At 59.5% G+C, this 23,377-nt stretch overlaps 2 protein-coding genes and 1 long non-coding RNA gene across 4 annotated transcripts; 1 reads left to right on the top strand and 2 right to left on the bottom strand.

The window, feature by feature from the left end:
• Positions 1-514: 514 nt before the first annotated feature.
• On the bottom strand, positions 515-2,111 carry FOXD2 (forkhead box D2). The gene has a single exon (XM_062191288.1). The coding sequence runs from the start codon at positions 2,109-2,111 to the stop codon at positions 630-632; it is 1,482 nt and encodes a 493-aa protein (XP_062047272.1). The 3' UTR covers positions 515-629.
• A 449-nt stretch (positions 2,112-2,560) lies between these two features.
• On the top strand, positions 2,561-20,269 carry LOC133759769 (uncharacterized). 2 transcript variants are annotated; one of them, XR_009865919.1, is made up of 6 exons: positions 2,561-2,914; positions 12,730-12,859; positions 15,560-15,619; positions 16,904-17,211; positions 19,022-19,463; positions 19,503-20,269. It is a non-coding gene; the product is annotated as an uncharacterized LOC133759769 (long non-coding RNA). The 2 variants fall into 2 exon arrangements; XR_009865918.1 differs by lacking the exons at positions 19,022-19,463; positions 19,503-20,269 and having other exon boundaries at positions 16,904-17,602.
• Positions 20,270-21,437: 1,168 nt separating this feature from the next.
• FOXE3 (forkhead box E3) lies at positions 21,438-22,352 on the bottom strand. The gene has a single exon (XM_062193327.1). The coding sequence runs from the start codon at positions 22,341-22,343 to the stop codon at positions 21,438-21,440; it is 906 nt and encodes a 301-aa protein (XP_062049311.1). The 5' UTR covers positions 22,344-22,352.
• Positions 22,353-23,377: the final 1,025 nt, after the last annotated feature.

The raw sequence follows: 23,377 nt of genomic DNA, 5'->3' as shown, positions 1-23,377 counted from the left end.
CCGGCCACCGGGAAGGGGCAAGTTCCTCTAAAAAGCACCCGAACAAAAGAGAAAGGATTTTCCTCAGTGGGCTGGGCTCTGGGTTCCTGCCGGGATTGTGCAGGCCCCTGCTTCACCTCTGCGTTCAGCTTCGCTGGTGTAGACACTGCTTTGGGCTTCAGAGAGAGCGAACTTCCTTGGAGAACAGCAAGAAAAAAAAAAGTTGAATTTTTCTCTTAAGCACGGAGCCGAACTAGACGTCTTTAAATTATAAAACCGGACAGGCAGGGTCTGAAAGTTGAGCTTTCCGGACGGACGCAGGGCGAGCAGAAGGGGAGAGCTCCCTCCCGGCGCGGTGGCTGCTTCTGGTGGGCCCGGCGGCGGCGAGGCTCGGAGCGAGGGAAGCTCAGGCTCCCCGCTTGCCCTGCTCACAGCGCAGTGGGACGGTGGCCGCGGCCTCGGCGTGGCGCCCGCGTGGCCCCAGCGCTCGGCGAGGCTCTGAGCGTGCAGCGTCGAGTGCCAGGTCGCGCGTGCCGCCCCCTGGCCCGGGGACCCTTCATAAATAAGACTCCCTGAGTTCCGCTGGGACCGCAGGAGCTCCAGGGAGGGGCTGAGGAGTGCGGGCCTACCTGGCCCGGAGCCCGCCGCGGTCAGAAGTGGCAGCCACTGAGGCCGGCGACTTTGCCGGTGAACGGGGGCGCTGAGGACAGGAGCGCGTCCCCGGGGTGCGAGAGGCGGATGTGGCCGGCCACCGGAGCCAAGGTCGGGGCAGTCAGCATGGCCAGGACCTGGGCTGGGCCCCCGGGGCCCGCGGCGGCCGCGAACGGCGACACCGGGGAGCCCTCGCCGCCTCCCGGGGGCGCTGCCCCGCCGCCACCGTGGCCCATGATATGGTCTATGGAGAAGGAAGGCCTCTGCCCGGCTCCTGCGCCCGCGCCGCCCGCACCGCCCGCGTCCGTCTTGAGGCCCTGGCGCAGGAGTGCGGAGGATAGGCCCGCCGCGGTGCCGGCGGCGGGAGGGCTTAGGGACGCGGGGTAGAAGGCTTTAGCGCAGCCCAGCTCCGCGCCCAGAAAAGCGGGCAGGCCTGCGGGGCCGGGGCCCGACCCCGGGGCGGGCGCGGGGGCCGGAGCCGAGGCCGCGCCCGCGAACACCGAGGCTGTCGGAGGTCCGGGTGGAGGCGCAGCGGCGGCGCGGCCCGCGGGGACCGACAGCTGGCACGGGGCGGCCGCGGCGAAAGCGAAGGCGTGCGGGTGCGGGTGCGGGGCTGGCCCCGGGGGCGGCGCGCCGTAGGCCGGGAGTGCCAGCCCGTAGCCGTAGCCGTAGGCGCCGTAGGCGGCGAAGCCCGGCAGGAAGGCGCCGGGGTCGCCCGCCGCGGCGGCCCCGCCACGCAGCAGCAGCTCGGGGTGCGGGTGCGGGTGTGGGTGCGGCGGTGGCAGCGGCTGCCGCTTGAAGCGCTTGCGGCGCCGCAGGAAGCTGCCGTTGTCGAACATGTCGGCCGACTCCGGGTCGAGCGTCCAGTAGTTGCCCTTGCCCGGGTTGCCCGGCTCGCGGGGGATCTTGACGAAGCAGTCGTTGAGCGAGAGGTTGTGGCGGATGCTGTTCTGCCAGGCGGGGAACTTCTCCCGGTAGTAGGGGAAGCGGCCGCTGATGAACTCGCAGATCTCGCTCAGCGTCAGCCGCTTCTTGGGGCTCTGCAGGATGGCCATGGTGATGAGCGCGATGTACGAGTAGGGCGGCTTCACCAGCGGGCTCCGCGTCGCCGCGCCCCCCGACGGCGGCGGTCCCGGCCCGGGCCCCGCCGCGCCCCGGGCCGCCGTCGCCGCCGCCGCGCCCGGCCCTGGGCTTCCAGCGGCGGCCGCCGCCCCCCGGGGCGCTAGAGCGCGGGGCTCGCCGTCCGAGTAGCCGCCCGACTCCTCCTCGTCCTCCGCGACGTCTGCCTCGGCTTCCTCCGGGGGAGGCTTGTGGCCGTGGGGGAGCACGTCCCGGGGGGCGCGGGGCCCGGAGCGGGCTGGGAGCTCCCCCCCGCCGCCGCCGCCGCCGCCCACCACGTCTATGTCTGCGTCGGCCTCGGACAGCGCGGCCGGGGAGCTCTCGGAGGACATGATCTCGCAGCAGCAGCTGCCCAGGGTCATGGTGCCGCCGCCGCCGCCGCTCTCCGGCTCCGCTCCGGCCGCGGCTCGGGCTCGGCCGCGCTGCCTCTGGGGCGAGAGTGTTTTGCGCGCGGGCGGGGAGGGGGCGGGGGACTGAGGCGGGCAGGGAGGGGTGTCCCCCAGCTCCGCAGCGCCCCCTGGCGGCCCAGCCGGGCGGCTCCCGCGGCCCGGTGCGTAGCCAGCCCGCGCGGCTCCCCCTGCGCGGCCCCGGGAGCCGCCGCTGGAACCTGCACCCGGGGCGCCGGCGGAAGGAGCCGGGGGCTTCGCCTTACCCTGACGGCTCTCAGCTCCCCGTGCCCCGGGGTGGGAGTGGGGGGTTAGTCCCTCCCGCCTAGCGGCTGCCTAAGGCGGAAGAGCCGCGGGCCGGGGCGGAGCTCCTGGGGCGGGGCGGGGTGGGGCGGGGCGGGCGCCGAGTGCCTGAGCGCCGGGCCCGGCGGGAACAAACCGCGGCCGCGGCGGGAGCTGTGCTGGGGTGGCCGGAGGCGGGTCCTCCGGTGGTTCCCGCACCTCCCGCACCTCCCTGCAGCCGCCTGCTTCAGTGCGCTCAGCCCTTGGATGTGAAGGCTCACGCAGGAACCAGCCCGGAGAAGTGGCGACAGCCTCTTCCCGCGGCGGCGCGCAGGCCACCAAGGCCGGAGCGCACTGGGAACGCGAGCGGGAGCCTGAGACGCCCGGACCCGCGTCTCAGAGCTGGGCCCTACACAGCCTGCGAAGCTTCCGGCCCATGGGACGGACGCGCCCGAATGGTGGCGAGGAGCAAACTTGGCGCCCGCACCCTCAGAGAGGTGAGAGATTCGGACCGAGCCCCCCTCCAGGCGGGGCCAGCCGGGCATCCCCGCGCAGCGGGACTCCGCGACGCGCGCCCCTGCTCCGGCTCCCGGTCCCGAGGCCTCTAGGCGGCTCGGGGCCGCCGTCTCGGACGCGGGCCGGCCTGGGGCTCAGGGTTTGCCCGGGGCTCCGACCCTCGTGAGTCCAGGGATCCGCCCGTCTCAGTCTCGGTGACCGCGTCTCTCTTCCGCTCCGTGACGTTGTCGACATCCTGCATGTGAGTGTCCTCCTGGGTCCGTTTCCCTCTCTCTGCAACCCCAGCCTTGCTGAGACCTGCCCCCGCCCCGCTTTCTGGCCGCGGGACCTGCAGGCGCCCTACGGAGACTTCACGCCCTGAAGCCTGCACTCGGCGGCAGACGGGGGTCCCTCTAGCGCTCAGGGTCGTGGGCACCCAGGGTTAGTCCTGTGCGCTCCTTCTCGCCAGCCACGTTCCTGCCCACCCGGTTTGACCCATTCTTCCCAAGGCCCCCTCCAGGACTCAGACGCGAGTGGCTTCAGGCCAGACTGGGCCCGTTTCAGCCTAGAGCGTGGAAGGGGCGACGGGCGTTGCAAGGGGGCGAGAACCGAGCGAACTGTGGCGCCGCTGCCCCGACAGCGCCGCTCAGTGGCCAGAGCTCCGGCGCGGCCCGAGTCCCCGCTGCGCTCGCTGTCACAGGGCTGGGTGAGCGTCCTTGGGGTACCTTCCCTTCTGAACCTCAGTCAGGCTCCTGGGGTCGGACCCCTGACCTCACTACTTACTCTTGCCGTCATCTTGGAGGAATTTCCTAAACTTTGTGTCCCTCTTCTCTGCACAAACGAGAGTAGAAACACCTCCCACGTGACTGCTGCGTTAAAGCTAGTTGTATTCCGAGCTGTTTAGGAAGAGGGCATTGGATGCGCACCCTGCAGAGCCCAGGCACCCTAGGGGGTTAGGGCTGATGGCACCTGCCACCAGGAGCTCCGGCCCTGGTTGCATGGCCGCTGCAAGCCGCCTCCAGCGCCCAGAGCAGGTGAGAGGAAATTCACATCCCACAGCCCGGGGTGGGCTAGAGGGTGGATGGATTCCAGTGTGGAATAGTCTAGTGTGAATCCAACTTGGAGGCCCAGAGAAGAGGGGGAAAGGACCCACGTCCGCTTGTACAAGATAGAGCAGGGTCGGGCCACACCCCCAGCTGAGAGCCTGCAGATGGTGGCTGGACCCCCACAGCCTGTGACCACAAGGGCAGACAGTCCTCCACTGGGGAGAATTTTCCCACAGGATTCCACACACACACACATACCTGGGCTTGTGGCATGTGGCAGATGGGTGCTATCTGGCAGCCCCAGGGATCCCTCCGGCTTTCACGGTACTACACGGAACTCTTTCTCACGCTCTTGGGATCCTGCTCGCAGACACCCCACACCGTGGACCACACACCAACTGCAGCCCAGCACGGCTCCGCTAGTGTCTGAGTTATGGAGAGAAAGCAAGCGTGGTCCCTGCCACCCGGTGTCCCCTCCGGGGAGTCCTCATTTCAGAAATGCTGGACGGGAGCCCACACTGCCTTCCTCGCCAGCACTCTTTGTCCCCAGGCTCCAGCCCTCCAGCTGGCTTCAAGGTAAGCTGGCCGAGGCCACTCTTCCAGCTGCTGCCCCGACCTGGTCCAGCCGATCAGCCCAGGCTGTGTTCTGCAGGGTTGGGACTGGGTCCCATGTGAAGGGATCATCCATCACCCTTCACACACGCTCACAGGAGTGGAAACTGAGATCCCAGAGATCGTGTTGCTTGGCAGGCTTTGGAGGGCATGCAGGTGTCTAAGCCCCAGGCCCAGAATTGGTAGTAGCTGCCTGGTGCAAGGGGTTTCTGGTGGCCTCCCCATCATCCCTCCCAAGGCCCCGGGGCCAGCTTGTTTTAAACAATGTGGGGGGATGCACACTGGGGCTGGCGGGAGGCCGCTTTGGGGCTCCTTTGCTTCGTCTGCACCCTCCTTCTCTCTGAAGTGTTGAGGCGGGTGTGCGGCTGTGGTGAGTCGGTAGCTGCTGGGGGGAAGCTGGACTCTAGCACCTAAGCCTACAGCGCCTCCGAGGAGCCGAGGCTGCAGGCTCTGCGGGTCTCAGTGCCTGGCCTCCTCCTCCAAGTGGCCCAGAGTAATCTGGAGGAAGGCGTTGGGGAAGGGGGCGGCTGTTGCATGCTTCGGCCCAGCCTGTCAGCGGGGGTGGCCTCCGTGGCCGGTTCCCCTGTGAGAGCCCCAGTAGACGTGCTGTTATCCGCTGGGCAGAGGCAGCGCCCTCCACGTAGATGTTTAAGTCGGTTGGGAAACTGACCAAGGCAGCGCTGGCTGGCTCCGGAGTTTGTCGCAAGGCTGAACGAGCGAAGCGGGCCTTTGAGGCCCGGATCTCGGGGAATGCCTGAGCCTGCCCGTGGGCGCAGCCTGGCTGCCCCGGGGAAGCCAGAGCGCAGCACGGGGCACTACGCAGCACACGGCTCCAATCTTGCTATGCGAGCCAACCAACCGCCCAGCCTCCGCCAATACGGTGGGGCCAACCCTGCCTAAGCCCCCTGGGACACACAGCTCTGGGGCGACCGGTGGCAGCCCGCACACCTTCCGCCCCCGTCCCAGCTCCCGTCGTCGCCGGCTCGGGCGTGTTCGGCTCACTTGGCCAGGTGCAAGGCGGGAGCCTCCGGAGCGCGCGACCTGCAGGGAAGGCTCTCGGGCGTCCGGGTTTCCCGGACACGGAATGACAGGGGCTGCAGCCGGAGCGATCTTCTCTTCTGCACCCACCTGCCCACCCCTGGACGCCTCTGCCTTCCTCCACACCTCAGCTCGGGAAAACTGGATAGTAGGAGTTTCCGTCTTCGCTCCTTTCACTACGCCGCCGGGCAACCTCCCCCAGTCCCGTTTACCCCACCCCAGCCCGGACCACGTGGAGGACCCGCGTGAGCTCCCTGCGGCCCCGAGTGAGGCGGCTGGAGTGGAACGAGCTGTGGAGCCGCCGACTCCGTTTCGCGGGAAGGGGGCTGCAGGCTCAGGAGAGGGGAAACAGCGCCGCTCCCAAACCCCGGGCCGCGGGCGCCCCTCGGCTGACTCGCGGAGTTCGCGGCGACAGCGGTAGGGCAGGCGCCCCCCGTTGGAGGACAGCGAAGCGGCCAGGCCAGGGGAGCGGGGCCTCCCGGCGAAGTGCGCGCTGGCGGGTCCCTCGTTCCCTGATCCCAGGGTCTGCTTCTCTGTCCGTGTGTCCGGCTGCCCTGCGGGCGCCGGTGGCCCTGTGTGGCCCACTCTGCCTGTCCGGTCCTTGCCTCTGGGTGTCACACCGTGTGCTTGCAGAACCGCAATGACAGGACGTCCCTGGAAGGCTCGCCGTCCAGGTCCACGGCTCCTCCCCCTCTCCCCCCCGAGCCTGCAGTGGAGAGACCTGGTGGGGGCCTGCAAGCTCGCTTGGGGCGGCAGCGAGACCCCGGCCCGCAGGAGAGCGAGCGCGCGCGCCTGGGTGGTCGCCGGGGACGCCGGCTGGGGGAGGGAGGAGCACGTTCCGGGATGGAGCTGCGGGAGGGCGCGGCGGCCTTCTTCCGATGCCGCTTGTGCGTGTTTGCTCCAGCGGCCGCAGCTCCGGCACAGGGGCGGCCGTCCTGGGCTCCGAGTTGGGGCCGGGTAAAGAGCGACGGCGCAAAACCGCACCAGCCGGGTCCTCCCGTGCACCCCACGCGTGTACCCCACGCATACCAGCGCGCGTCCGCCTTAACCTTTCCGAGTCCCAGACAGGGAAACTGGCGAGGCCCTACGTGCCCGCGTGGGCAGGGAAATACCGCCGGGTTCTGGCGTTCTCTGGGCTGGATGAGGAGCCGCCTAAAGCCTTGAGAAGCCCGGCGGGAGCCCGGACCGGATTCCTGGGGAACAGCGACCTCTGGAGGAGCCTCGCGTCCCCGCAAGGAATCAGGAACTAGGGGACCAGGGCTCAGCCCACGGTCGCCCCACGCCCTGGACCCAGTCGTCAGGACTCGGGATCTCCGGACTCCTCTTCGCTCACCTTTGCTTCCTTTTCCAATCTGTGCTCATGCTTCAAATCCTGCCTCCCCCGGAAAGATGCCTCCTATCTCAACCTTGCCCCTTCCTGCTCAGAGCTCCTCTGAGCCCTGGACTCCCAGGGTTGCCCACCGCGCTGCACAGTCGCCCTGCTTCTGGCCTCGCCTTTCTCCAGAGAGACCTTCGCGCACACCTTTCTCCAGAGAGACCTTGGCGCACGCCGTCCGCCCCTTGGAGCGCATGCCAAGTGTGCCGCCCATATGCCTCTCCCTCCCTGGAGAAGTCTGAAGTCATTTCCCCCACACCGGGACGGGAGGTTTTCAAAGCCCATTTCTCAGAAGGGGAGACGGAGCCAGAGAGGGCTGACCTCCCCAAGGTCACAGCAGACGGGTAGAGAGGTGGAAGTGGACCCCTAGTACCTGGTGTCCCAGCCCCAGCCACTCCATCTCACACGGATTTGGGGCAGGGCTCATTTTGCTGGAGGAGGCCTAGGTGGGGACGTTCTACCCAAGAAGAGAAGAAACGCAGGAGAGGACAGTAAGGGGTGGCCAGAAAGGCAGAGGCAAAAGCTGTGGGGGAGGTGGGACACTTGCTTCCCCAGCTGCTGCCCAAATCAACAAACTCTGAGTGGTTCCGAATGCCAGGACTTGGCTGACTGTCCTAGGTAAACAAGGAGGCGGGCCTGGAAGTGAGGAACACACGAACCCCAGCCTCCTCCCACAGCTCCCCCACCACCACCACCGAGGGGCTGAGAGGCTGAGATGCTTCTGGGGCTAGAGCACACCTGCACCTGCGTCTGAATACCGGAGGCCTTCCGGTGCTTGTAACCCGAGAGGGGGGAGCTGGGAAGGTGCTTGGCAGGAGGCCCCTGAGACACCTGCCCTGCACTTGGAGGGCTGCCTCACCTTCTGCGGAAGACACCCGCGGGCCTCACCTCTGCCTCCTCGTCCAGCCTCACCTCCGCTCCTCGTGCACCCTTTCTCACCTCACCTTTGCCCATGGCTCCCATTCCCCTACCTCGCTCACGCCTTGTCCTTCTTGGTCCATTTCTTAAGTCCGATCTAATGAGCTGCTTTCCAAGGCAACACCCACGGCTCCCACCCCTGGGCCCCTAAAGTAATAGATTTGTTTTCCAGGCTGTCCCCCTGTGGGCTGCTGGAGCTCCTTGGGAACGGGAATTGTATTGTCTTCATGCTTATCTTTCCTTCTCTACAAAATGAGGGTAATAATTGGACCCACATTATCGCCTAGTGCCTAAAACTTTGAAAGGGCTCCATATATGTTCCATACCATTATTAACCATTATATCTGCTGCCAGGCATAAAGCCCGGCATATAATAGGTGCCCAACTAATGTTAGCTATATGGATGCATAAATTAAAAAAAATAAGTGAACCATGTGGCATAGCTCTCTTTGTCTGAGACTGCCCAGAGAGCTAGCTCAGATAATCATGTAAGTGTTCCTAATGGTGCAAGGACTCTTCTGTCAGCCCCCTATCCCTGGTCAGAACCTGCTTCCCCTGTACGCTGTGTCTGTGGGCCCTGGCCCTGGCAAGCATTGGGTTCCTGTTTTGTGCTCTCTGTCTATCCATTCCAGCTTCCTCCTGATGCACAGCCTGGGAGGCAGCAGATGATAGCTCAAATACTTGGGCCCCTGCCACCCATGTGGGAGACTCAGATTGAGTTCCTAGCTCCTGGCTGTTGTGAGCATTTAGGGAGTGAAGCCAGCAGATGGGGGAATCTTTCTCTCTCTCTCCCTCTCTCTCTCTCCCTCCCTCCCTCCCTCCCTTTCCCTATCCCTCTCCCTCTCTCTGTCTCTGCCCCACTCCTCTGTGTTTCAAACAGAAAAATCACATTTTTAAAATAGTTGTGGCAAAATAAAGCAATTGCCAGACTGAGCCCTGGAAAAATCTCCCAGGTGCTCCCCACTTGTCCTAAAGACACAACTCCATCTCTTTTATGTGGTGAGTAGAACATGTGTGCAGTTTTGGGGTGTCCCAGCTCTCTGTTGAAAGAAACCTCCCCTCTGCTGTTCTGAGCCATCCTGACGGGGCTGTCCAGTCTCTGTCCTTCTCACACTTACTCCCAGGAGCAGAGGGGTAGCATGGCTGGGTCAAACCTAGCTGTCTTCAAGTCCAGGGCCCAGTGATTGTTCCAGGCGGGAGTGAGTGACCTCAGCCCTGCCAGCCACTGCTTCCACGTGTATGGATACACGGAGTCTGGGAGTTGGTGCTAATTAAACGATGGGGTTCTGGGCCAGCCCCTTTCGGGCCATGTCAGCGCCAGGGAACACTGAAGCCCACACACAGAGGCAAACACCCTAACTAGAGACGCCTGAGTTCCTGGATCCAGTTCTGCCTGAAACTAGAGCTCTTAGCCTTTGTAGGCATTCCAAAGAAAGAAGGCTCCCCTTTTGCTAAACTAGCTTGAGTTGAATTTCACAAACAGCAGAGCCACAAGAGAGAAGGATTCTGGGTGCCCGAGACCACCAGACTGTGGTACCACCCTGAACTGCCGGCACAGGCTTACATGGAAAGGAAATGAGCTTCGACCTTGTGTAAGCCACTGATGTGGGATTTGGAGGGGCAGCCTGTCACTCACAACTGAACCTAACCTTAACAGGAAGTGATGGGAAAATGTCCCATGGGAGCAGGTGCCGTGGCACAATGGGTTAAGCTGATGTCTGTGATGCTGGCATCTCATAATGGAGTCCTGGCTGCTGCTCCACTTGCTATCCAGCTCCCTGCCCACTGCCCCTGGGAAAGTGGTGGAAAATGGCCCAAGTGTTCAGGCCCCTGCCACCCACGAGGGAGACCCAGATGGAGTTTCTGGCTCCTGGCTTCAGCCTGGCCCAGCCCTGGCCAGTGCAACTGTTTGGGGAGTGAATCAGCAGATGGAAGATACTTTTCTGTCTCTCCCTCTCTCTGTGTGTCACTCTGCCTTTCAAATAAAATAAAATGACCACCAAGAGGTCAGCAGTTGAGTCAGCCTGGAGAGTCAAGGGTTGACACAGCTGCCATCTCTCTCTCTCTCTTTTTTTTTTTTTAAGATTTATTTATTTACTTGAAAGAGTTACACAGAGAGAGGAGAGGTAGAGAGAGAGAGAGAGGTCTTCCATCTGATGGTTCACTCCCCAATTGGCCACAGCAGCGGAGCTGAGCTGATCAGGAGCCAGGAGCTTTTTCTGGGTCTCCCACGTGGGTGCAGGGGCCCAAGGACTTGGGCCATCTTCCACTGCTTTCCCAGGCCATAGCAGAGAGCTAGTTCAGAAGTAGAGCAGCCGGGACTCCATATGGGATGCCGGCACTGCAGGTGGCAGTTTTACCTGCTATGCCACAGCGCCGGCCCCACAACTGCCATCTCCAAACAGGCCTGACCTGGGTCAGAGACCAAAGCCAAAGGGAGTCAGGAAGTTGTAAAGAGACCCGGTTTCTGTGACCTCACAAAAGAAACGCCTTCCCACAGGACAGTCCCCGGAGAGGCCAGAGGTGGCCTTGATGGTAGTGAGCTCTCTGACATGGCGTGACGGGCACAGGATGTGCCATCACGGAGCAGGGGTCTCAGAGGCATCCAGTTGCACCAGAGAGAGTTCAGGTCTTAAAGCTGAACTCAAACTACACCACCGATGAGTCTCAGCCTGATGATCCCTCTAAGCCTCCACCGCCTCATTTGTAAGGTCTCTACATTGCTGGGTTGGAGACTGGGACGAGGGCACCTGTTCTCAGCCCGCCTCCTCATGGGACTCCCGGGGCTCCTGCTCTAGCTAGGGCCCTCTATGGCAGATGTCACTGTGAGCACCCTCGCCCTCCTCCCGCACCCAGACGTGATAGGATGCCTCCTCCAGCCAGCCGGGATCGTTCCTGCAACTGGAGAGGAGCAGTGGGCTTGAGCCCTCGCCTCCCGGTGCGAGCTGAGGCATGGCCGGGCCTTTCCCTGGCTGACAGGTGAGGAGTGTGTGTCCTGTGCAGGGCAGCCTGGCCCTAGACTTGGGGCTGGGTCCTGCCGTGCCCACCCACAGCTGCACACATGAGCAGCGGCTGCTCCCAACAGTGCTCATCGTGTTCCTCTGAGGCCTTGCCCTTGCCCTGTCCAGCCCCTAGACCCCACTGGCACAATTCTCCCTGCCCCCCAGTCAAGCCAGTGCCGAATGGCACCAACCGCCACACAAGCTGACGTCACAGGTCTGGGCCAACCCAGAGGTTCCCAGGCTGCCCAGGCCCCGTTTGCAGCTGCGGGGTTTGACTCCCCATTGGTCACACGCACACCTTCACAAGGGCTCCGTTGGATCTTCCCTTGTTCCCTGCTTCCTTCAAAGCGGGGCCACTCCTTCGTGGGGGATTAGAGGCAATGAAACGGGGAAACCCGAGGCGGGAGTGGAGCGGATCCTAGGAGGCAATGCTATGGTCAGAACAAAGAAGTCTCATCAGCGGCCTGGGTGGGGCCACCGCAGTGTTGGACAGGAAGCCTGAGGCCTGAACAGTGTTGGTCCAGGAAGTGATCCCCTGCCCCTACCACTGACGCTGGGGCTTGGAGCCCTTCAGGGCATTCGGAGCCATCGCCCTGGTCTGGTTAACAGCCTGAGCTGTACAGGCTCTACCAGGGGAGGAGTGCAAGTGCCCAGATGTTTCAGATCCAGAGGCCGAGACAAGGGGCCCTGCAGACAGACTGCGACCCGGGGAGGAGGGTGGTGGTGTTTGAGCAGCTGTGAATCTGACCATGGCCAGCGAGGGTCCCTTTGAGAAATAAAAGGGGAGAACTGCCAAAGGAGCCAGTGTGGCCACACCAGGAGCTTGGTGTCCTGATAAAGGCTGCGTGGAAATCCACTTTCAGAAATTTCTCCTGCTGGGGCTGGCATAGCGACGCAGCAGGTTAAGCTGTCACCTGCTGCACCAGCATCCCGTGTCCCAGTGCTAGGTCCACTCCTTGCTGCCTCCGTTTCCAGCTCAGCTCCCTGCTAGTGCACCTGGGAAGGCAGAGGAAGCTGGCCCAAGTGCTTGGGCCCCTGCACCCGTGTGGGAGGCCCAGATGGCTCCTGGCTCCTGGCTTCCGCCTGGCCCAGCCCTGCTGCTGCTGTTGCAGTGAAGCAGCAGATGGAAGCCCCCCCCTCTCTCCCCCTCCCTCCCTCCCTCCCTCTCTCTTTCAAATAAATAAATATTTAAAGAAAGATCTTTCTCAAGCCAGCGCCGCGGCTCAATAGGCTAATCCTCTGCCTGCAGCGCCGGCACCCCAGGTTCTAGTCCCGGTCGGGGCACCGGATTCTATCCTGGTTGCCCCTCTTCCAGGCCAGCTCTCTGCTATGGCCCGGGAAGGCAGTGGAGGATGGCCCAAGTGCTTGGGCCCTGCACCCGCATGGGAGACCAGGAGAAGCACCTGGCTCCTGGCTTCGGATCAGCGGGATGCGCCGGCTGCAGCGGCCATTGGAGGGTGAACCAACAGCAAAAAGGAAGACCTTTCTCTCTGTCTCTCTCTCTCACTATCCACTCTGCCTGTCAAAAAAAGAAAGGAAGGAAGAAAGGAAGAAAGATCTTTCTCCTGCATTTGCACATACATGGTGTGCCGTGTACAGGGGCTTATTGCTGATTGGAATGTCAATGTGTTGGGAAACATTGTACATGCCCATCCGCAGGGGACTGGTTCAACAAATAATGGCCCAACCACATTGGGAGTATATACTGTTAAAATGGATAAGTACTTTATGCATTGATCTCAGAGAGCTCCAAGATATGTTATTGACTGAAAAATGAAGACATAAAACAGTATAAGCTTTATTCCTGCAATTGTGTTTTTTCACAGGGATTGGAGCCGCCGCACTCGCCCTCCTTCCTTCAGGACTCCAACTTTGAGCCTGCCTCTTCTAAGAAACTTGCTCTGTTCAGCCTCCAAAGCCCCGCCCTGCACAGCTCAAGGAGACACTGATCTCCAGGTGAAGCCTGGCCTGTGGTCTCTAATTCTCCTTTGCCCCTAAAGCCCCAGTGCAGCCCCCAGATGGACAGCTCTGGCCAAGGCCCCAGAGTGACCAGGCTGGCCAGGCTGCCCATGAGGGAGACAATGGAGCAGAGAAGACCTAGGCCCTGCCTGGGAAGCCCTGAGTCGGGCAGGTGGCAAAGCCTCACCTGCCATCACAGTGCTTTAGCAGGTTCAAAGGCCATCCCCACCCAGGCAGAGAGGAGAATGCATATTCTCCCTGGCGTTCAGAGCACACGGGGGCTCAGGGCAGGGCAGAGGCACAAACTGATGCCCTCTGGGTGGCCTAAGAGCCCCCTCATTCTGCAAAACACTCTGCACGCTATACTGTCATCCACCGGTGTTGGACTTCTCTGGGCTGGGCCAGTGTCTGATTCGCCTCTGAGTCCTCCACTGGGAAGCAGAACAGGGCCTGGCACAACCCAAGAGTCGGGAATGAAGGGCAGAGAAAGAAAAGGATGTGGCCACGTGCGGGGTCTGGGACTTACCCTACGTCTTCTGCCCCCAGCCTAGCCCCCTTCCTCTGTTTCCTCTGTATGGAGTAGATGAGTTTTCTGTGCCTGCAGCCCCCTTCCAGGCCCCTCTGGAGTGGGGCAGCTACTTAGGACTTAAGATTTGGGAGGGCTTCTCAGAGGCAGCCAGCCTTCTTCTTGTGCACCAGACACGGGAGCTCCCGGCTAGAACCAGTCCTTATCAGCCACCTGAGGCTCCCCACCAGCCCGGATAGATCCAAATGGTTCTGGGCTTCCTTCCAGTGTTTTCCTGCATACAAGATGGCCAATAGGTGGCGCCTTTGTCACCCCAAAAATTGATGGATGAGAAAGTTGGCGTAGTACAGGGAAAGAGGGAGGGAGAAGGTGGAAAAGGGGTTCATGGGAAAAGGAAACCCAAGGCCTGTCACTTGGCTTGGAAGTCAGGACTGTGGGAGGGAGGGCGTGTGCAGTGAGCTGAGGGGCTGCACTAGGGCCTTTTCCAGCCAAGCTTGCACTTCCACTTGCCTCTTCCCCAGGCGAAGGAGAATAACTTTGGAGTCAGGCAAACTTTGGGGTCTCTCTCTAGCCTGAGCTGGGGGATCCCCAGTTTTCATCATCAGTAAGGGTGATGATCTACAGCACTTAGAAAAGGAAGATAGCAGTTCTAATGTCACTGCACTGGCTTACACATCTCTCAAACACTGCCAGATTCAGTTTGCTGATACGTTGTTGAGGAGCTTAGCATCTTCTTGCATATGTGCCATTCTCTATGTTGATAACTGAGTAGATATAAATGGGATGACAGCTGTGTCCTGTGTCCCAGGACAATTTCTACAGCTAGAGAAATAGGTCTCTGGGTGGCTCGATAGAATTCCCAGGAAAACCAGCTGGCCTAGGTGCGCTGTGGTGGGAGCAGTGGAGGACTCCTGTCCCTAATGTGCTAATTGGTCTACTGAGATTAATTAGTCCTTGAATCAATGATGCCAGATTTTCAGGGTCAGCCTGAGGCTATGACCAAATGGGAAAGGTTGTAGCCATGGTGGATTAGGAGGATTTTAGCCAGAGGCTGATTCTTTCTAGAGCTTTATATGACTGCTTTTTTCCCACCCCCTCCAAGCCACCATCCTTTCCTGCCTGGAAACCTCAGGCTTTTAACTGGTTTCCCTACCTTCCCCAGGGCCTCTGATTCCATCTCCATGGCATATTTAGGGCTATGAAATTTCCTCTGAGCACAAGTTTGGCTACATCCTAAGGTTTTAATTTAATGTACAGTTTTGATCTTTTAATTTATTACTAGTCTGTTATGTCAGCTTTCTCCTAACCAAAGTTATTTATTTAAAAGAGTATTTAAAAATTTTCCATTGCTTAGTTTGAAGTATAGTCAAAGAATATATTCTTATACATGTAGGAATTCATGAACAAAATTAATGTAGTTTTCACTGCAATAATCATCTTAAGCACATTCGTCTAAACATATTCTGGGTCACCAGATGACCCCCTGATAACAGAGACCTGATGTTTAAAGTCTTCATTTGCATTTCTTTTCAAGTCATGCTGCTTTAATCCTGAGATGGAGCAAAAAAATTTTGTATATTTTATAAGCGAAATGTATACTTTATGAATGAAATGCTGCATTTGGGCTACATAGAGAAGTCCTTGCCTTTGTTCAGAGGAAGGAAATGGTGTGTGGGGCGAGGGCTTGGTTCAGCTGTTAGGTGCCCTCTTGGATGCCCGCATCCATACTGGAGTACCTGGTTCCAGTCCCAGCCTCCTGCTAATGTGCACCCTTGGAGGCAGCTGGCTCAAGAGCTTGGACCCCTGCCTCTGACATGGGACACTGAGATTGGGTTCCAGGCACCTGGCTGCTACCTGACCACTGCAGTCCCAGCTGTCGCAGATGTTTGGGGAGCGAGCCAGTAAGTGACACGTTCTCTCTCTCTCTCTCTCAATAAAAGTGATAATAAATAAATAAAAAGGGGTTTTATTCAAATGGTGAATAAATAAATGTAGTCATTACATGGTTCAAGGCAACCAAACTCAAAAGACTACAGAAAATCAGGGCCCGTTCCCAGCACAATGAATTCGTTTCAACAAATTCTTCTTTATGTTTGATTAATGTTACGTATTTGAGTTTGCTATTTTGCTGCTCTGTTTGAATTTAGTTTATAAAATATTTTCGTTTACAGTTACACAAGGAATCAAGCCTAAGAAATATATAATTTATATCTGCACAAACTGACATTATGGTAAGTTAAAGTCAGGTTGGAGGCCCACAGAATGTTTTTCCTTTAAAAGTAGATCACACTGGGGCAAGCATTAGAGGGGTAAAGACACCACTTATTGGAGGGAGCAGTGTTGAGGCACAACGGGTTAAGCTACCGCACGCACCGCTGACATCTCACATGAGCACCAATTGGAGTTCTAGCTGCTCCACTTCTGATCCAGCTTCTTGGAAAGCAACAGAAGATATCCCAAGTGCTTGGGCCTCTGCCACCCATGTGAGAGACCTGGATGGAGTTCCAGGCCTCTGGCTTTGGCCTGACCTAGCCCCAGCCAATGTGACCATGTGCAGAGTGAACCAGCAAATTGGAAAATTTCTCCCTTTCTCTCTCTCCCCAACTCCCCCTCCCTCTCCATATTACTCTGCTTTTCAAATAAATAAGCAACAATACACACCACTTGGATATCCACATCCCTTATCAGAATGCCTGGGTTTGAGTCCCAGCTCCACTTAGGAGTCCAGCTTCCTGCTAATTTTATCCATCCTGGGAGGCTGCAGGTGTCTCAAGTATCTGCATCCCTACTACCTATGTGAGAGACCCAGATTGAGTTCTGGGTTCCTGGCTTCAGCCCGGCCTAGCCCCAGCTTTTGTGGGCATTAGAGGAGTGAACCAGCAGATGGAAGATGTCTCTGTCTCAAATAAAACGAAAATTTTAAAAACACATTTAAAGTGGACCATATTAGCCTCCTGTGTCTTGCAGTATCCTCCTTCCCCTACCCTGGTATTCCCAGGACCTCCCAGAGAGCTACTTCACATGTGGAGGGTCACAGTGGAGGGTCCCCATGTTGTTCTTTTCTCTTTCCCTGGTAATTACCTGCCTCCCCAGGGGATGCCCAGAGCTCTCATGGCTGTAATTGTATCCAGTCTCCATCCAAATGTCACCTTCCTATGCACCTAGTCCAAGTGCCGGGGCAATGCTGGCTCCTTCTTTGAGCTGGATCCAGGAGGCCCTCAAACCAGCTAACGACCAGCATGGGCCCAAAGCCACCCTTCCTGTGTCCCAAGAGCCCACAAGCCAGGGAGAGCCCTTGCCTAAGGCTTCTCAGTGCTCCATCTCCTCTGAAGAACTCTGGATGGCTCCCCTGCCTCCTCCTCCTGCCAACACCCACCCCTCACTTGCACAACACTGAGCCACCTTGCCAGCTTTCCCACCCCCAGCTCGCTTCCCAAATAGAGGTCTGATTCAACAACTTCATTGTCAGGGTGCCTGCTTGGCTTCTCATGCTAAAACAATCATCTCTATTTCAGATGAGCAAAGTTTCCCAAAAGCTTTTCCTCAGCTGAAACATGGGAATAAACCAAGAAAAAGGAAGATACAGAATCCAGGAGCAGAAAAGCCTCGCAGGAAGAGAACAGAGGACTCCCGGGATAACAGACAAGGAAGTTCCAGCTCCCCATGTGTGCAGTGGAGGTGGAGCCATCTGTCCAGATGAGAGCTGGAAGCTGATGACTCTGAGGGGATGCTCCCAGGAAGGGAAAAACACAGCCACCAAACGCAGTGCCATATTTCCTGAGAAGTGACCCCACGAAAAACTGAACCACAGTGCTACTGGCAGGTATGGGAAGATTTAGCCGTAGGTAAAAAGGGAATGGAACAAAGGAAAATGTAAGGCATTATTAACTCCAGGAAAAACCAAAAGTTGCATTTAAAAATGAATTTTCGGGACCAGCACTGTAGTGAAGTGGGCAAAGCCGCTGCCTGCAGTGATAGCATCCTATATGGGCACTGGTTCGAGTCCCAGCTGCTCCACTTCTGATCCAGCTTTCTGCTACGGCCTGGGAAAGCAATAGAAGATGACCCAAGTCCTTGGGCCCTTGCACCCACGTGGGAGACCTGGAAGAAGCTCCTGGCTTTGGATTGGTTCAGCTCCAGCTGTTGCGGCCAATTGGGGAGTGAACCAGCAGATGGAAAACCTCTTTTTCTCTGCCTCTCCTTCTCTGTGTAACTTAGACTTTCAAATAAAAAAAAATAAATCTTTAAAAAATGAATTTTTATCATAGTACACTAGTAGCTTATCTAATAACAATTTTTATAGAAATCATAAATACCAAAATCTAATTTAATGGAAAGTTGGTAATTTGGGTGAAAATGGGAGGAAATAAGAGTTTTTTAAGGAAAATGATCATATATCATAACAGAAGTTAATCATCACTGTTTCAAGAGAAACACAAGCATGGAAATATTTACCCAAAGCAGCAAATATGAATCAAAAGGAGGTGCTGCTAGGGGACACAGCAGGGATCCTGACGGTGGGGCAAGGCACCACCATCAGCCTGTGGTTGCTCTCTGACTTCCACGTTCATCGATCCCATACAGCTAAAAACAAAGCAAAACCGATGTCTAGGTTTCCACAGTGTAAAGGGGGGAAGCGTATGTTTATTTCTAAAGCTTCCAATCAGATTATCGTCTCCCCAAAAGAGGGGGAGAATAATGTTAAAATCTCACTTCTAGATAAAAAGCGCTTGGTCTTTTAGAGTTGGATTAGGTTTTCGTTTTGTTTGTTTCAACATCTGCCAAATTGTCAAATTCTTAGGACATTCTGGGACCTATAGGAGACTAGGAACCCTTGGAAGGCACAGAGTACTGTATCGTATCTGTACTGGCTGCAGGATCCAGCACAGAGCCAAACACAGAGGATGCTGTTAAATAAAGGAATGTTAAGGAGGCATTCTAAAAATCAAAATCTACCTGGCGTTCCAGTTCAGCACTGACCTTCCTAGTATCTCCCTACAGATTTTTTTTTTTTTTTTTGACAGAGTGGACAGTGAGAGAGAGAGAGACAGCGAGAAAGGTCTTCCTTTGCCATTGGTTCACCCTCCAATGGCCGCCGCGGCTGGCGCGCTGCAGCCGGCGCACCGCGCTGATCCGATGGCAGGAGCCAGGTGCTTCTCCTGGTCTCCCATGGGCTGCAGGGCCCAAGCACTTGGGCCATCCTCCACTGTACTCCATGGCCATAGCAGAGAGCTGGCCTGGAAGAGGGGCAACCAGGACAGAATCCGGCGCCCCGACCGGGACTAGAACCCGTTGTGCCGGCGCCGCAAGGCAGAGGATTAGCCTATTGAGCCGCGGCGCCGGCCTCCCTACAGATATTTTCCTACCCCATCCTCCACGCATTCCATGATCCTGGAGACCAAGACCTGCAGGGTGGTGGCAAGGATGGAATTCAGAACTTGGGAAGTGGCTTCAGGGAAGTGAGAAGGGCCGGACCTTTCCTCGAAAGTTTCTTGGATTTGGAAGAAATTTATCAGACAGGAGTGGCTCTAACCCCATTTGGACAGAAGTAAGCTCCCATTTAAAGAAAATTTGTATCCATTTGTTTATTATTTGAAAAGCAGATAGTTCCCATCTGGTGTTTCACTCTACAGGTGACTGCAGCAGCCAGCCAGCGCTGGAGCAGGCCCAAGTCGGGAATGCCGAAGTCCACCTGAATCTCCCATGTGGGTGGCAGGGTGCCTCCAACGGTGCACATTAGCGGCAAGCTGGCATTGGAAGTGGAGCTGGGACTCAAAACCAAACTTCCATAAGGAATGCAGGCTTCCCAAGTGAAGTCCTGGCCACTGTACCAAACACCTCCAAAAACAGGCATTTTGATCTTCGTGTAGCTCTGCTTCTTAGAGAACTCCGGCTGGACTGTCCACTACCTGCTGGATCCAGGGAGGGGCGGGTAGTTTTCTGAACGTGAATGTGGGGGAGTAACCTCCAGTACCACCCCTCACCTCTTGTCAGCTTGTCACAGAACACTGTGAGGATTTCAGGTGAGAATGGAAAAGGCGCCAAAGTGCCACCCAGTCAGCCACTGTTCCACAGGTCAAGGGTTTGGGGGTTTGCGTTTGTTCATTCCATCAGTCAGCAAATATTAAGTGGAGGGCTGCTGCACATCAGGCAAATTCAATCTGACCCTTGCTCAAAGGGGTTAATAGCTGGGGCGGGGGTCTACCCAGGGCACCTGCTATGCACTGTGCATGCCTGTCACCTTCTTAGGTTGCCCACTCCACCTCCTCACCCTTGGTCACCACCCCAGAGCTCCAAACCGTGCCAGCTGTCAGAGGCGCAGCCAGAACACCTATCAAATCCCATTCACATGGAGTTCAAGACACACGGGCCCTCCCCTGTCCTCTACCCCTAATCCAGGCTCAGACTGGGAGCTTCGGGATGGGATGGGCGTGGGGCTGATGCTTAGTGGTTAAGTGAGCACCAGGGAGCAGAACAGGGTCAGAGGTCAACTCCCCGCCCACACCTCAGCGAGACTCTGTCCTTGGTGCTGGGTTCAGGCATGAGCCACCTCGGTCTGCTGCCCAAGCGGGGGAAGGCGGGGCAGAGTGGGCGGGGCAGTGTCCAGCTCCAGAAGTTCAGAGGGAGCGGTGTGGCCTAGTAGCCATCCCAGTCCTCACAACTGGGAGCTTTAAGCTTGTTGCCCGAGCCGCCACCTGAGCCCAGGGCCTTTCTACCCTGTATTAACATGCAGGAGCTGAGGTGGGGTGTGAGAGCTTGCCTTTGCAATGTGCCCCAGGGGGATGCTGTAGCTCCAGAGACTGCACTTGGAAGGCAAGGCTGTAGGACGTTTATCTCATTGCTCTAAGCACTAATAACTGCACTAACGTCTTTTCTCCATTGCTGCAGAAACTCCTGGAGGCAGGAACTTCATCCAGTGGTTCAGTGATGTATGCACTGTGCCCAGCACCGTGCGTGGCACATTAACTCCGTGCTTGTTGGGGATGGGGGAGGGAATCAGGACCCATGCCACCTTCTCTGCAGGAGGTGGGAGGCATCCCAAATAGCAGGTACCCCTGCTGCCACACTACTCAGACGCCACACATGTGCCATCTCCTCTCTGCCAGGAATGCAGGGATCGCATTTGACTGGTCCTACTATGCGCAGGGTTACAACTGACTCTCTTCCTAATCCCACTTCTTGAACCTCTGTCTGATGGCTCACAAGAGAATCCCTGCCCCTGCCGCGTGCACTGTGATGCCACCCAGGATCCAAAGCTCACCCACTATCCCCCAAAGTCACCCTCCCAAGTCACCAGCAAGCACACCAAGCCCAGAGAAAGGTTTCTTTCTTTTTAATTATACCAGTGTTAATTAAAAAATAATAACCCAATAAGGCCTATGTTTTCCGGGGGTGTAGGGGGGAAGCAGGCAGACATAAAGACACCCCCCCCCCCAACACTCCATTTAGTCAGGGAGCCCCTGGCGCTGCGCGTCTCAGCCGTCCTTTCCGCTGTCCTGGGGGGGGGGGGGGGCACCAGGGCAGCCAGGTGTTGGAAGGGGCGGGTGCTCCAAGCAAGAAACAGAACAAACTCGTGGGGGAGGCAGGGAAGGCCGTGGGAGGATGAGAGGAGCTGGGAGAAGCAGAGTCGTAGAGAACAGGGCTTCCGAGCGAAGGTGTGGCTCCCAGGCGCTGGGCACTCGCCGGGAAACCCGGGGCTGGGGCTCCCTGGCCGTGGCCCACCTCCGAGGCGGTGGGACCCGTGGACAGCCACGTGGGAGTGCAGAGATGAGGGCTCGCGAGGGGAAGGCGGGGGACAGCCACCGGGGATTCCCACATCACGGAGTCGCGAAGGGAGGGCGGGGACAGCCACCAGGGGCTCCCACATCACGGAGTCGTTTCGGGCACGTGATGCGAGGGTGACCGTCTTCCCAAGGGGTGGGCACGGACGAGGTCGTAGTGGGTGCACTCGAGCTAGACTGGGGACTGGGAGGTGGGCTCCAAGCCGGCGTGGGGAAGGCGGCGATGGCAGCGTCCGGTCCTGGGGGGAGGTGGGGTCCTGGCGAAGGCTCACAGGTAGCGCTCCAGCCCCGGCGCGAAGCCCGGCTGCCTCAGGTACGCCTCCCCGGGGCTGAGCGGGCCCAGCGCACCTGCCGGCCCGGCCAAAGCCAGCAGGGGCTCTGCGGGCAGCGGGCCCGGGCCGGGGCGCGTCGGGGGCAGCCCCAGGCGGTCGGGCGCCTGCGAGTAGAGCGGCGGGGAGGCGGCGGCGCAGGGCGGGAAGGCGGCGGCGGCGGCGTCGGGCGCGGCCAGCTCCGGCTGCAGGCTCACCAGGCTGTCGACGCTGAAGAGGCGCGCGGGCGGCGCGGGGCCCGGGGCGGCCGGGGGCGGTGGCGCCAGCAGCCCGGGACCCGGCGCGGGCGCGTAGGGCGCGTAGGGGAAGGGCAGCGGCGGCCCCGGCGGCGCGGGCGCGGGCGCGGGCAGCTCGGCGCGCTTGAAGCGCTTGCGGCGCCGCAGGAAGCTGCCGTTGTCGAACATGTCGGCGGCCGCGGGGTCGAGCGTCCAGTAGTTGCCCTTGCCCGGGTTGCCCGGCTCGCGCGGCACCTTGACGAAGCAGTCGTTGAGCGTGAGGTTGTGGCGGATGCTGTTCTGCCACTTGCGCGGGCTGTCGCGGTAGAAGGCGAAGCGCTCGGTGATGAAGCGGTAGATGGCGGCCAGCGTGAGGCGGCGGCCCGGGGCGTGCGCCAGCGCCATGGCAATGAGCGCGATGTACGAGTAGGGCGGCTTCCCGCGCTGCAGGGGCCGCCGCCGCCGCCGCCCTGGGCCCGGCGCGGGGCCCGGCTCCGCCTCCCCGCGGCCCGCAGCCGCCTCCTCGGGCTCCCGTCCCGGCTCTGCGCCGGCCAGCGGCGACGGCGGCGGCCCCGACGGCGCGACCGAGGGCAGCGCCGGGAAGCCCGAGAAGGCGGCGGGCGGATCCATGTCGCTGCGCCCAGCCGTCGGGACGCGGGCGCCCGTGCCTGCGCGCCTGCGAGGGCAGGGGCCGGCGACCCGCCTTATATGGACACCTCCCCCCCACCGCCAGGGTCGCAGCCGCCGGGGGACAGGGCTGCGACCTTCCCTGCGGCCAGCGCCTCCCCTCCGTTTGGCTTTCCCGCCCCTGACGGTGCACGCAGGACCCCCTCCTGCGCTTGGCCCCTCCCTCGCTCTCGTCCCTTTAGGTCAATCCCCCCCCCCTCCCCCCCCCCCCCCCGCCCCAGACCCAGCCTCACCATCTCCATTGGGTCACGCCCTGGCCCCGGCCCCAGCCTCCTTCCCTGCCCACCCCTCCCTAGCCCCTCTCGCTGTGGGTCAGTCCCAGCCACAAATCCACCCATTCAGCGCCCTGCCCTGGCCCCCTCCCCAGTTTGCCCCTCCCAGTAGCCGGTCCAGTCCATCCTCCTCCCGGTCTTGTGCCCCCAGCTGGAAAGGAGCCGAGGACCGCCTTGGCAGCTCTCAGCGTCCAGGCTGTGTGGCTGGCCACCGTGGGAAGTTAGGGAACCGGGGCCAGGTAATGGAGACTAGGGGGCAGGGGCAGATCCTAGGCTGGGGGAGGATGGAGCAGGGCTGTGAGCATAGAGAGGCGAGTGAAGGGCCTACATCATATGCTGAAGGAGTCTAACAAGAGCAAGGGCAGCATTTGAGAGCCAGGCCTCCTTGAAGTTGGGGCCCTGGTGCCTCCCTTTTGCCCCACCCCAGTCCAGCCAGGGTAGCGGGCCCCTCCCTGCAGCTCCCACAGCGGCATCCTGGAGCCCGAGGGCCCCTCCCTGGGCTCCAAGCTCGCTGCTAACAGCACCCCCGCTCGTTTCACTCAGCTTGAGCAAGTGCAAGCAGTGCGCTCATCTCCATCTTGCAGGTGAGGAGAGTCCGGCTCACAACCTCATGCAACCAAGCAGTAAGTGGCGGAGCTGCAGTTAAGCCTGGAGCTCAGAGCACGGGTACACGCACTCTGCCAAGAACACTCTGAAAGCCGAGAA

Source organism: Lepus europaeus, chromosome 5 (assembly GCF_033115175.1).
Source record: "Lepus europaeus isolate LE1 chromosome 5, mLepTim1.pri, whole genome shotgun sequence".
Lineage (NCBI taxonomy): Eukaryota > Metazoa > Chordata > Mammalia > Lagomorpha > Leporidae > Lepus > Lepus europaeus.
The sequence above is the reverse complement of the archived record's forward strand: the minus strand, read 5'-3'. Positions and strand labels throughout refer to the sequence as shown.